This window comes from Pseudorca crassidens, chromosome 5 (assembly GCF_039906515.1).
Source record: "Pseudorca crassidens isolate mPseCra1 chromosome 5, mPseCra1.hap1, whole genome shotgun sequence".
NCBI lineage: Eukaryota > Metazoa > Chordata > Mammalia > Artiodactyla > Delphinidae > Pseudorca > Pseudorca crassidens.
The window spans coordinates 106,912,232-106,927,271 of NC_090300.1; the positions used below are offsets into that span (position 1 = coordinate 106,912,232).

The 15,040-nt window shown below is 38.2% G+C and overlaps 1 protein-coding gene across 4 annotated transcripts in view; it reads right to left on the reverse strand.

The window, feature by feature from the left end:
* Window positions 1–15,040, reverse strand: part of NSUN3 (NOP2/Sun RNA methyltransferase 3) — a 53,373-nt gene extending 38,333 nt beyond the window's left edge. For all 4 annotated transcript variants that reach the window (XR_010943770.1, XM_067739166.1, XM_067739168.1 and 1 more), the window contains exons 1-3: window positions 14,896–15,040; window positions 13,970–14,079; window positions 4,058–4,401 (exon numbers count right to left, since the gene is read on the reverse strand). Coding sequence is in view for 3 of the 4 variants with exons in the window: in XM_067739166.1 (XP_067595267.1) it covers window positions 4,058–4,401; window positions 13,970–14,079; window positions 14,896–14,910 (469 nt within the window). In the remaining variant the exon portion in view is untranslated. The remainder of the gene's footprint in view (window positions 1–4,057; window positions 4,402–13,969; window positions 14,080–14,895) is intronic.

The following is a 15,040-nucleotide window of genomic DNA, read 5'->3' on the forward strand; positions in this document are numbered from 1 at the left end:
CATTTTACTTTTGCTCTTCAAGGATATTTTGGTGAACATATTTCTGAACTGACAGTCATCTTTTCTTAGCACATTGAAAACATCATTCCTCGGAAAGCTGGCTTCCATTATTACACTCAGAGGTCAATCCTCAGTCTAACTGTTGTCCTTTGAAGGTAAATAGTTTGTCCTTTCTGGCTGCTATTAAGATGGTTTTTTATTTCCAACGTTCTGCAACTTCATTGTAATGGTCTATACTGGCTTAGCTGTGGTTACAAAATTTCAGAGGGTATGTCCATTTCTCCCCCACCACCAAAGTTGAAGACAGGCTTTCCTTTCAGTCCCTTGGAAAGGACAATTTCTTCCTAGTTTACCTTATTGGAGGGAATAGCATTTTGGAGTCTCAGCTTTATGTAAGTTAGTCTCCTAGTAGATGCTCTATTTGAGCAGGCTCTGGCTTCTTTTTTATTCCCACATGTTCATGAAGCACTAGAAATCAACGTGCAAGTTTTTGGGGAAAGCAAATGCTCTCAAGTGAAAAGCCAGCTTCAATGCTCGATTTACCTCCTAGGTTCCCAATCTTTTAATTTTTGGCCACTGAGTATTTGCAGATCACTGACACATCTAAAAAGATTTTGTTTTTCTTTAATATTATATCCCATATTTTTAAGTTATTTTCAGCAGGAGAGTTGGCTAAAATACATAGTTTGTCATACCACAGGAAACAGAAGTCTTAGGTATCTCTATATCCTTCAGAGCTCTACACCTACAATCCAATGCCTCGCACATTGTATGTGCTCACTAAATGTGGCTGACTTGATGTGAAACATGACATTATAATAAAGAATATTCAAATTGCTAAACCTGAAAATCAGGGAAGTTTTTCATTAAATTGTAGCTTTAGTCAAGATTCTCAATTCAGCATTTAAAAATAACTCTCAGATGAAATATAACTTTATACTATATTATTGTTTGGTCTAGACATAGATTTTATTTGAAATAGGCTTAGATTGGTTACACTTTTTAAAATATATAATGTAAGGCATCACAATCCAAGATTCATATATATACTAAGACTCACTACATTGAGACAGAATTTCATGCTTAAATTGTCAAAAATAAACCAAATCTTTTTTTTTTCAGCTAAGTAGAAAAGAGGGTGAATTTAAAAAATTCTTGAAGAAGTCATTGTGGTTTTTCAGGAATAGCATTTTGGAGTCTTGGCTTTATGTTTTATTTTTTTACTACATGTTCCAAAATGGTCATTGCTAGTATGATTTCCAAAAAGGAGGTGCACCTAATGCAGGGAGTTCTAGGAGATGAGGGAGCAGGAAGGAGGGCAAAAGCAATTTCAGTAAAGAAAGAAGTCTTTCTAATCTTCTCTACCACCAAAGGCTAACTAGATGTAAAAAGAGTATTACTGACAGAAAAGAGAATTTCATGCCAGCCCTCAGCAAGAAAGTTGATGAAGCCACTCCATCAAGCTGGGTCATTCTTAATATGTAATGCTTTCCTACTTAGAATTGTTTTCTCTTTTTCTATCAACACCAGGACATTATGAAGGCTATGCTGACAAAAGCAGAACAAAAAACAGTGGACAATCCCCCACTGTGCTAACAGGTGGGAGCAGCTGGACCAGAAGAGAAGTAGACTAATTTTTTTAATCATCCTAAAATACAAGCTTTTTAATCATTCAAAGCTGTGAGCCTCCTGGCCCAGAATAAAGGCCAGTACTGATCTAAAGAAATTCAGTGGATAAATGCACACTTAGTGCAGCCATCATTTTAAGCTTTGCTTATAAAAGCTTTTTTTAGATGGCTTCTGCATTCCAAATTCAAGCACTGTAGCTAACCTAATTTGGGCTTTGAGCATCAGCATGAAGACATCTGTACTTCTTAGTAAACCATTATCATTAGCCCTTCATAGATGAAAAGCTACTTTACTTGGAACACTGCCTGTAATTCATTGCCCTTGATGTAAGAACAGGACGATTCTTCTGCACTTCAAATTCCTAGAATATATCTGTTTGCCTTTGGATTCCTAATCTGGAATTTCCTTACCATAAACATGTAAAACATTTATAGCCTACTAATGAGGATAATCTAGGATTAAAATGTCTTCTTTTCTAAATGGTACCCAAATTTGGCATTTCTCTTCCATCTTTCACAATACTAAAAATTCTATATTCAAAATTGATGCAACAAACAAAATAAGAGTACTGTCAAAGAACACACAGTGAAAGTAATAATAATCCTTATAACATGATTCCATAAAATTTCACTTTCAGCTCAAATTGTAAAATAAAATAACCTTACAAAATAAATAATCTCTTTCGTTGTGATTTCTCACAAAACAATACAGCAAGCTTCAATAATAGAGTTTTAACCACAATTTGAAAACACACAGTATGGTTTCACCTAAATATACAGTTAACTGATAAATTTGTACCAATGCCTAGTACAACTGGATTCACAGTTCTCATAAAAATGTTTGTAATCTATTTCAATAGGAATGCTATCAAAGGAAGATATAAAGTGGCAGTCCTCAAACTAGCATATGCATGCCCTGGGGATACGTAACAACTTTTTAAGGAAAAGCAGGCTTAGATAGTTTCAAAAGAATTAATTTTCAGATCATCAACTTCTTAAAAAAGGAGAACACCTCTGGTCAAGGCTTCTCCTAGGATAACAGCCCTTCACCAACTTTACAAATGAGGAGCAAGCTTCCCACCCATCCCGTATCTTATTACAAGTTGTTCCAGGGCATAGAAACCTCCATAGCCCTCCAAACAAAGGCAGTTCAACACACTGTTGCTTTGGCTGAGAAAGTGAATGCGTCTCCTAATTAGGCAACACAGCCTTTTTAAATTGAGATGGTTTCTAATCCTTTGCCTTCTTCAAAATCAAAAACAGACCTAAAGAGTGTTCACATAGTAAATGATTAAAATAATGCTTGGTGAAAGATATCTATGTGATTTAGGGTTATAATTCAGGAGTTTAAAGAACTAGTGAGATTACTATAACACAATTCCCACCATCTTTTTATCTATGTGAACAGCATTTGCACTTATAAAAACAAAACCATCAAACAAACAAAAACCAGACAGAATTGATGCTGAGCCCTGTCTTATCTAACCATAAGTAATTTTCATTCAGGGAAACCTAAAGTAATAGTTTAAACGTCCCATCGTCTCATTAAGAAAATATAATGAATGCATTACTTTTAACAAATATATATAAAAACGCATATTACATACAGTTCATCATTTTTGTACTACTAATAATAGTAATGATAAGTCATTTCAGAAGAACTTTTAAAATCTTTAGAATTGCACTGTCCAATACTACATCCACTTGCCACATGAGGCTAGGAGCACTTGAAACGTGGCTAGTCCAAACTGAAATGTGCTATAAGTGTAAAATGCACACCAATTTCGAAGACTTTGTAAGAAAATGAGAATACAAAATATCTCATTAATAATTTTTATTTTGATTACATGTTCAAATAATACTGTGGACTTACTGGGTTACAATGTATTATTAAAATTAATTTCACTTGTTTCTATTTTTAATGAGATTGCTCAAAAATGTTCAATTATATATGTACTTCATGTTATATTTCTATTGGACAGAACTCTCTTAGAACCTTATGGTCCAATGATACAAAAATTGATTTTAAATGTATATGTTTTTAAATGTATATTGTTTTAAATGTATATGTTTTTGTTGCACAGAAGTATGACAAGGATATCAATACAAGACTCTCAAATGTAAAAGTAACAATAAAATTTTAAAAATCTTTGTCATTAGCTTATCAGCTAATGACATTATCTGATAGATTTGTGTTCACAAAATGTTGTAGTTTTGTTCCCAATTACCTGCCAATTAAGTAGCTGGGAAAAAAATGTTATTTACACTATTTCCTCAGCTAATATTTCCATTCTTTTCCACACTATCCTGGATTTTAGGCTTTCAAAGTCTGCAAACTCAGTCTTACATTTCTCCCCGCATACTTTAAAAGTATCTTGTAACATGTGGATATTTAAAAGTTGTCAGTTATGAAAAGAAAAGTACATTACCTGGATAAGCACACTGTAGCAGAGCTATCGATTTGCCTCCAGGGCCAGCACACAGATCCAGAACCTTTTCCCCATCCCTCAATTCCAGAGCCAGTACTGGGAGAAGAGAGGCAGCATTCAGGAGATAGTATTTTTTTAGGTTTCCAGTTTGGTGTCTTTCTGAAGGCATTCTGTGTGGAGTTCTGCTAAGGTAACATTTCATTGATTTAGGATAGTAGGGTAAAGATCCTTGAAAGAGTGAGTGATAGCCCTTCAAATGTAAATCCTTTTCCAGTTCAAAAGGATAATTGAATCGGTTAAGAAGCACAGCATATTGCCAACATGATGGAGATGTTAGTATATCCCTAGAGAGAAAAAGAAAAACAGAGGGATATTAATATTATACACAGCAATACAATCTTATAGTACTAAGTGAGGGAATGTGGTCCTAGTTTTACACTTTACTTACCTGTGATTTTCAGAGCCAGGAGTTACTATTACAGACTTTTTCTTTTGCCTCAGGCTCCCATATTGCTCAACCCATTACTGTTATGTTCCTGTCTATATTTAAAACTTTGATATTTTGTTCACCGTGGGTTTTTTTCTTTTGTATCAGTTTTGGTCATTAAAATAGTATTTACCTTGGTTACAAAGTTTTAGGGGCTCTGCACCAAAGAGGAATGCCTCACTTGCCTCAGTCTAGTCCCTCCCTGCAGATTATCTTGCCAAGAAAACATGGCCTGTCTTTAACATACCTCGAAATCCATCAAAATAGATTTTAGTCTATCACTCTTTGCGCAAGGAAGAGTTTTTCTTGGAGACAAAATTTAAAACCTGAGTCTATTAATATTAAAGGGAAAAGTACTATCATTAAAGGGTGTTTAAAGGAATGAGTGTTCAAGTTTTCCTCTGATGAAGATAAAAGTATGGAAAGCTAACTACAGTGAACACTACAGTAACAGAGTTAATGAGGCCATCAGTGAATCAGATGATACAAAACCAAGGATGGTTTAAAAATCACTCATGGATTGATGGTGCAGGCTTTCCCTGCCCCCACCTCTCCAACAGACTTACCTTCCTCATTTTTTACTTGGTCCAACAGTTAGATCTGTTGACAATCACAAGCTCACATCAACTGACAAATGGTACAGCAGAAAATATTTATTTACAAGCTGACCTTTCTAGCTGAGTTATTTGGGAGCCTCATTAACCACAGTCAATTAAGTAAATTCCAGCTGCTACTCACCCTGGTGTGGCCTATGTGAAGAATGGCTGAATTGAAATGTAACACCTGTGAAGCTGGATGTGTGCCATGTGAATTTCAGTTGAGGCTAACATGTGAAATTGCTCTTTTCACTGCCTCTTACTATGATGGTGCATCACAGAAGCCCAGTGTTTCAGCTATACCGGAGGATGACAATCTCTTTAAAAACATGCTTCACAAACTTTAGCGTGCATGAAGTGCCTGTAAGAGATGGCTGGGCCCCACCCGGGGCTTCTGTAGGTCTGAGGTAGAGCCTAAGAACTTGCATTTCTAGCAAGTTCTCGGGTGATACTGATGCGCTGATCCCCAGGACCACACTTTGGGAACCAATGCATTACACTGGACCCTAAAAGGAAATCTATGAATGCCACGGTTGTAAACCTTATGTCAGTCCATCCTAATCTTACCCTCCAAACTGGATGAATATCTATCCAGAGTTTTGAGTCATGTAGTAACAGGGAAATAATGCTCAGAAACATAATTTTATTAATACAGACTAAAGTGGCTTGGCTTTAAATCATGTGTCCATCCCTTAGCTAACAAGGGCTAGACACTTTCAATTGGCTTTATATACTTTCAATTGGTTAATATCTGGCAGGGCAAATCTCCATCCTTTTTTCTTTTTTTTCTTCACAACTTCCAAAGCTATCTTAGAATGTTTATTGTTTCAGATGAACACGAGAATCAATTGGTCAATTAAAAATATTTTATAAAATATTTGTATAGATAAGTAGATAGATAATAACTTTGACTAGGATTATATTAAATGCACTAAATTTGGGGAGAATTAACATTTTATTGTAGTCACTCTTTCCAACTTTCACCACAATATGTTTCTCCATTTATTCCCATTTCCTTTCAGATCCCTTAGTAAAGATTATTAATCTTGCATATTTCACTTGACCTTACTGTATAAAAGGATTGTTAGTTTAGGAATACTACTGATTATTGTACATTATCCAATATGTTAAATCTTGAAGGATGAGGAGGAATTAGCCACAGGATGAAATGAAAATACAAATTCCAGGGCAAAGGCCATAGCGGCCATAGCACGTGTACAGGCACAAAGGTATGACGGACAGTGCATTTGGGGAATTAAAAGTAGTCTAATGCGGCAGAAGGTTATATGGGTCAAGTACAAGATGATAAAGTTTTAAAATATTACCTTATAAATTTAAAATTCTTATAAATGAGAAGTCATTGAAAGACTCTGGGGGGGGGAGCCTTGTTAGATTTAAAAACATGTACTTATGGCAGAGTGAGGCAGGAATCTTCAGAATTTATTCTATCTCATTCTTCAACAACTAGATAAAATAAGCCCTTGCTCAGAACAAATAAATTTTCTGATCCCTCTTCACCTACACCCAGCCTACTGAACTACCTGAATTTCCTGGAGCAAGTTTTCTTTAGCCTTTAACAGTCTCAGCATAGACTGTTCCCTCTGCCTAGAATGACCTTTCCTCTCTCACCCCCTTCAGCCAGACTTAACTCTCCTACTTGCTATTCATGGGGCAGTTTAGGCTTTATCTCCCCAGGGAAGCCTATCTACCACCCAATCCACCCACTCCATCTCACCCTGATAATATTAATAATAATAAAAATTACTGATCAGATGCTTACTATGTGCTTTTTGCATGCTTACCTCATTTCACCATCACAACAACCGTGAGGGGCAGCTATTATGCTCATTTTAGAGGTCAAGCTAACTGAGGCTTTCAGAGATTTGGCAACTTACCCAAGGTCACATCACTGTTTAAAGAGAAGTCCCTGATTCAAAATCCGCTGGCTTTAAAGCCTAATAGGAGTGTGAGGCCCTGGTACTGTAGCACAAGTGGTATATGACAGGAAGGAGAAGAGAATTTCTACTCCAACCCTCACCTAGTGCCAGTGGCCCCATTCTTCCTGAAGCTTGACATACGCAGCCCTTGGGAACCAGCTGCAACAGGATCAATTCAATGAAGTGACTGCTAAGGCTGCTCGGGCTGGTACTTTCCAGCCCGGAGAAAGCAAAGCTGTGTATTAACGTAGGTCTCAGCACCCACCTGCCAGTAACCTCGTCTTCCCCCAACACACACACACACACCCTCCAGCGCTTGCATTGGTGGGATGCCCTGATGCTGGTGGCTACTCACTTCAAAAGCTCTGATGGATGGGCAAGTAGCCCAGCAGACAGTGGAGGGAGCACATATTAGAAGACTCAAGAAGACACTGGCCAGGCGCCACACTCCAGGTCTCCTCTCAAGATTCATGAGGAGGAGTCTGAAGCTGCGTCACTTAATAAACTTCAAGGCCAGAAGTGCAAGCACACCATCAGTCAGCAGAACGGGGACCTAGAAGATCAGTGACCTGCAAATATTTTGCTAGTACTTCCACTGATACCATTTTCAAAACAACTATGTACCCTCTGGAACATTTTAAGTTGACATCAAAATCTTCACCATATGTTTAAGGATGTAATTTCCAGCATACTGTAAAAATTGACATTTTAAAAGACAAATTATACTACTTTTTAAAATCTATCCAGTGGAACCTAAATACCAGAGTGATTTTGAAACCCAGCACTGTCCATTTAAAAATTCATGGACTGACTCTTCTTGAACAGGTGGAAATTTTACACTGTTCCTTTCCCTTGTATTTACATTTTATTTCCCCATATAACTTTATCCTAATACATTTTTGTCCTTTTAATCTTTATTACCCTATCATATTTCTCTCTCTCTCTCACACACACACACACACACACACACACGTGTATATACTAAATTTGTTTTCACTGTAGCCTTAAAGCTCTGTGTTTTATGGTAACCTCTGCATTGGTCACCAATAAAATTACTAGTACAAAATTGATCAAAATAACTTATAGATTTGATAATCTATAAATAATTTGATAATTAAACATAAAAATTCATAGGAAATTTTTTTTTTTTCTTTTTGCGGTACGCGGGCCTCTCACTGTTGTGGCCTCTCCCGTTGCGGAGCAATAGGCTCCGGACGCGCAGGCTCAGCGGCCATGGCTCACGGGCGCAGCCGCTCCACGGCATGTGGGATCTTCCCGGACCTGGGCACGAACCCGTGTCCCCTGCATCAGCAGGTGCACTCTCAACCACTGCCCCATAGGAAACCCCATAGGAAATGAATCTCTTAATGAAATGAGCTTTTTCTCCCTCATACATCCAGCAATGAATACTACCTAGTGCTATAATGATCAGGGTTCAACATCAATTCCTATTTTGAGTTTCTAGAAGGGGTGAGAAAAACCTTCACTTAAATAAGTAGGTGAGAATTAAATATATTTTGTTAAAACAATGTCTCCGTTTTGTTATAATTCTTTCTGAGTTATGATCTCAAATCACTAAATGACATATCTTCAAAAATATTAATAATCTGTTGGCTGACAAATCAATTGTAGGTCCTTTACTTATGCTGAAAGCAAAACTTGGAGACCATCTGACCTGTCAAAGAATTTGGTAGTCCTTCATCATTTACAATTATAGTCCAATAGTCTCTGGCAGGGGGAGTTCTGACACCCTGGAGGAATGCAGTGTGAAAGAGTCAGGATGGTGAAAGTGTGACCCTTCTTGTAAAGTGGGACAAAGACAATGTAGAAGGGCAGGTTAGTAAAGGGGAATAAGTACCCCCTCAAGCAACAGGGGAGCGGAGTAATCTCCTGAAAAAGCATACGTGAATGCCGAGGATCTGGAAGTTGATTGCTATAACATGCCTGTGCTCACACATCCCTTGAAAATTGCACAATATATTATTTGGACAATGTTTGTTATATGATAACATGATTTTCAACTTTGCTGTGATTTTCTTTTCTCTTACTATTCTATACTCCATTCTACCTTCCTAACTAATGATACGGATAAAATATTATCTTATCTACACATCACTAAGCACAACTGCTTAGTTCTGTATAAATGCACAGATTACAGAAATCCCTCTTGTTTTATTGCTATTATTACCCACTAGAGGGCGCTCATTCAATCATTTTAAAAGTCTGGTTTAGAAATCAAGAGAAAATCAACTCATGGAAGTGCATCAAGGTATGTTTTCATGCCATTTTATTTCTATTCTTCAGAGTGGCTAATAATGAGCTGATTGCCTCCTACTCTTTCTTGACATTGTTTCCTCCTTGTTTCTCATGGAAGGGCAATCTATGTCCGTATTTGTTAGCCACAGTACCTCAGATTGGAAGTCCTGAGTGGAGGTTTGTGTTTGGTGGAGACAACAAAAGGCTGAAAAGACTGCACACAAGGAGTCCCTTATGTCCCTATATCAGGAGACATGTGCATACACTCCCAAGACTGGGACTCCAGACCCTTCACAGCAGCACACTTGGTAGAGGAAAAGGCACAGACTTTCAAGGCACAGGCTTGGACTGGCCATAAACTGAGACACCTGGAAATTTTTCTAATCTCTGACTCTAAAAGGGGCTAAAAGTTACTACTACACAAGGTGTGCACAGATTAAGGTTGAAAATGTGTGTAAAGCCAAATAAGGGTCAAAATAGAAATCTAGATACTAGTTCATTTCTGTTTTCCTCAACCAGCCCACTCCACCCCCACCCCCCTTCATTCTGGTAATGCAATCTGGTTATATAATATTTTTTACTGCTATATGTGACCTCTGGGTTAATGAAGAGAATGTTAATATATATATATATTTACAGACAGGCCAGACTTAACTATGGCTTTTTTTTTTTTGCCTTCCACAAAGTGCACACAAAATTTCCAAAGTTCATGAAGATTTACAATTAATCCTCCCCTCATATATATTTGAGGGCAGACTATATATAATCCTCTTTGTATTCCCAATGCTTAGCACAATGCCTGGTATATAAACACTGCCTAAGTTGTGAATACATACGTAGACCACTTGCACAAGTCTTAAGATACTGGTTCTTCAAGACCCTCCCATGTCAGGGAAGAGACAAGTCAGTAAATTATGACGATACAACCTTGAACAAATTACAACAGCTGTATCATCAAAATGCAATGGAAACACAAAGGGCAGAACTAATTTTGCCAAGCGCATATGGGACAGCTTGATGAAGAATAATAGTAATAAAAATAATTCTCAGATGTACTGAGGGCTTACAATATTCTAAACACTTCGTTTTTATATGTAAATTCATTTTCTCTTTCCAAATAATTATATGAAATAGATACTATTTTTCCCACTTTACAGACAAGGGTAGTGAGGCACAGACATGTTAAAGAATTCTCCTAGGTCACAAGCTACAAGATGCACAGGTGGGATCTGAACTCCCACTTTAACCACTGTACAGAGGGAAAAAGGAGAGCGTCATTCCTGGCCCGAAAAGACGACGGAGCCTGTCTAGTCATGATAAGACATTTAGTCCAAATATAATACTGCAGACAGTGGGGGAGCAGAGGAGGCTAGTATCCCAGGAGTGACACGTTGCAATACGGCAGCGTTGAGAAGCAGCATGACAGAGTGGGTAAGAGAAACTCCCAGGGCTTTTCCAAATGTGAGCTGCGTATCACTGGGCAAGTTACTTAACCTCTGCATGCCTCAGCTTTCCTATCTATAAAATGGAAATAATAGTAACTACCTCGAAGGGTTGTACAGGATTATGTTACCATCTGTAAAGTGATTAGAACGCTGTCTGGCATATAGTGTCATAGAAGTGGATGCTAAACTAAGCAAACAAACAAATACTAAAGGGGAGAGACTATGGAAAAGGGCTGTTGCAATGTCAGGTAAGAAACAATGAAGGCCTGACTAAATAGTAACAGTGATGATAAAAAGGAGATCCAAATTAAGAAACTTCTCAGGTAAAAGCAAAAGCACTTGGTGGGCATTTAGATTTTGACGGGGGCAGGGTAGTGGTGTGTGGTGGTAGTACAGAGTTAGGGAGACCCCAAGACCACCCTTACTTCTGACACCAACTATTAAGTTCAGGTTCCCCAAGACCACTCTCAGGTTGATTATTAGCTAAAAGCGATTTTATTAGCTATATTATAAGCTATAACTCACTGTTACACTCATGGTTATGGTTACAGCTTATTACAGTTAAAATCACGCAAGGTAAGAGATGCAGGATGCAGGACAGTTCAAAGCATGAAGCTTCCAGTTGTCCTCTTCAGTGGAATCATGGACAAGGATAACCTTTCCCCGTAACGATGTGTGACAATATGCACAGGAGTACTGCCAACCAGGGAGTCCTGGTGTCTAGATTTTACTGGGGCTCAGTAACACAAACCTGACTGACTACCCACTCAGCTGACCTTCAGTCTCCAGCCCCTCCGGAGGTTGGAGGCAGGAGCCCTAGCTGATACGGTGGCCCAGAGCCCCCACCTCACATCACGTTGTTACACTCCCCCATGTTGCCCAAGCTCCCAGACTTTTAGGCAGAGCATTCCAACAGCTTAGAGATCACCTCCAAGGAGCTCAGGGCAAATGTCAGACCTATCTCTGAATAAGGTTCATTCTTCACTAAAAGGTAGTAAAAGTGTGGAGGAGGAAAAAGGAAACTGATTGATAGTGATGCCTTCAACTGAGATAGAATATGCAAGCAGCAAATGGCAACATAGGTTTGGTAAGGGAAAATAATAATCTGCTTTTGAGTTTGCCTGGTACGAAACTAAGTAAAGTTATCAGAAAACACTTAAGCTTAGCAAGGGCTGCATCACTTGAGATGACAGCACACTAAGGGAAGTTCAGAGTCATGCCATGAATGGGCTCACCTTAAGGAGAACATGTAGGTAACAAGTAGGGCAAAAATTGAATCCGGGTAAACTCCCAACTTCAAAGGGCTGCTAAGAGTGTGATGGCAAGAAGTTTTTACAAAACGATAAAATTAAAATAAACACTAAACCTACCCCACTACTACAGAAAACTAAAACTACTGAGTAAATTATTAGCTTTCTAGATAGCACAAAAATGCACTCACTTTTCCCTGGAAGTACATAGACTCTGCAAGCACAAGACTACGTCTTGCAAATAAATAGTTAAAAAACAAAAGTATTTCTGTTCTTATTTCTCCATGCCATCCTCCATGCTCAGACTACTTTCTAAGCTGAGAAAGCCTTTATTCTGCCTATGGCAAATTTAGCACATGTTTATGCAAAACTTAAATTACCATGAAAATCCAACAAAAAGGTAGATGAAGCAGAAGGCATGGCTAATTAAATAGACTGCTCATTTTGTTTAGGGTCAAATAATAATTTATAAATCTGTCTGAGCATAGTAAATAGAAAAATAACTCATTACAGGGTCTGAGTAGCCAGATAAAGTCTGAGACAATAGACCTCTTGAAATTTTTTTTTTAAATCATCCATTTATGCCTAATTACATCCCAGGTATGAGAGGCATATAGAATAGGGGTTAGCCGTGGGAGTTCACGAACGAGAGAGCCTGGGCACAAATCCCAGTTCTGCCACTTACTAGCTGAGTGAACTTGGGCAAATTACTTAAAGTCTGTGCAGTTCCCTCAGGTGAAAAGTGGGAAACAAACTTCAGAGGTTTGTTCTAAGGGTCAAAAAAAGTCAGTATTGCCTGGCACATAATAAGCATTCCATAGGTGTTTGGTTATTTGGCTATTCTATTTGAGTAACTCTGCATACTGAAAACCTCATGAATTAATTACACGCTTCACTATTCATTCCTTTCTTCTCTGTGAAAGAAGACACCCATTTAAAAATCTAGTTTTGAAATAAAACTACAACTATAAACTACATTTTCACGTTACAGTATTTACAAGTTTCTAAAACAGTTTGTCTAAAGTTATTTCAGAACCACTTCATACTTTATTAAATCACCAAGACCTGGCTTCTCCTCAGGTCTCTGCTGGCACCATCAGGCTTTGTTAGGTAAGACTAGGTACTCCTGCCTATTTCTATTGGGATATTTATGGAATTAGCAGTTTATATAGTTTTAATCATGCGCCTCCTCCTCCATGAACAGACTGTCTGAAAACTAGTCCTGGGGACTGTCTTGCTCTTTGCTCTTTGTATTTCACAGTGTATGGTATACTGTATCAGGCATTCAGTGTAAAGAACCCATAGAGCAACATACTGACCAAACACAACTCACTAAACATACAAATCGAACTTCTCTCACATCTAGGCATTAAATATTTCTCATTTCTGTTTTCTATAATACATTTAAATCATTTGTGTGTGTGTGTGTGTGTGTGTGTGTGTGTGTGTGTGCGCGCGCGCGCGCGCGCACAGGCATGTGTGTTCAAAACACAGCCAGCTATAGATATGGGGAAGAAATGTGATTACCAAATAAAGTGACTTCAGCTGAGATAAAGCAGTGTTGGCTTTAAAGACTTGTTGCATTATCTCCTGAATTCCAGAAACTAGTTAAATATCCTCAAAATTTTTCTTCCAGATTTTTCTGTTACAGTCTAATTAATTTTGTCAAACTGGTGGGCAGTCCTGTTTCAAAGATCAAAGCAATTTCTTAAGGCAAGGGCATACCAACTTTTGCTTATAACAAAATTATCACTACGAAGTTTTCTTTCTACCCTTTCCATTTTCCCATGAGGCAATCTATTTCTTCCTCCTTCTCCCTTCTGAAGCCTCAGCAGGAAATGAAACCAGGTTTAGATTCCTTTATCTTTTATCTTCACCCCTCCCCCAGATGGGTTTATTTCTTGTTCTATCATAAAGCATCAAGAGATGAATTATACTAACCTTACTGTATGCCAGGCATCTCCAAGTTCTCTGGAATATTCCTTTTCAAAATGATCCAATACAACTTTGCAAATCTGTTTTGCAACCTTCCTCTCTGATTTTGCTTTCAGCTATGATGATAAGAAAAGGTTGCTGACACACTCTGATGTTACCAGTTTACTGAACTTCAACATTATCAGTACAGTCTTTTTTCTTAAGATAACAACACTTTTTTCCCCCTGATAATTACTAGTTCTTACAACAGGAGTTGTACCTCACACATAACAAAACTGTATTGATTATCTACTTATGAAAAAAAGTTTTCTCCAAATGATTATTGCTCAAATGTAAAGCAAAGGGTAAAGCAGAATTGCGGTGTTAACACAAGAATGTGTGTCAAAGGAACAAAATTAATTTAAATAAGCCACTCTATATGTTAACATTAGGGGAACTGAGTGAAATGGGCCCAGGAAGTCTTTATTATCTTTGCAGTTTTTTTGGAAATGTAAAATTATTCCAAAATAAAATGTATTTAGGAGAAAAGTCACTCTAGTTTCCTGTGGAAACGTCCTTGCAGTTCTATTTCATTTACTAATCCAAGAAAAGTTTACCTATGTAACAGATATCCTTTAAGCTCCCAGGACAGTACAGAGTCTCAGCCCTCCAAGAGTTGCATTGTGCTCAAAGCTGAAAGGAGTGGATATTAAAGTCTGCAGGCGGGACTGCAGACAGGTTATTTGAGGCGGATGTGAGTCTTGGGAGAAAACGACAGAGAACGCTCACGAACAAGCGTCAAAACACTCGGCATTATTCTAGAGCTTTGGAATGAAGCCAGAGAAACCCAGAGATCACCAAGTTCCCACATCCCAGCCCCCTCCCTCGCCACGCCGTCGGTCGATAAAGTTTCTGGTTCAGTCACAGGCACCCGGCTGGATCCCAGCCCTCACCCGGGTCAACATCATTCCGTCAGTAGAGGTCAAACAAGAAGTCAAGACCACCGGGCACCTTAAGCTTGCAGTGAACCAACAGCTCTGCCTGTCTCCCGAGTCTCGCCGGAATTCTCTCCCGTCCCTCACTTTTCCGGTTCAACTT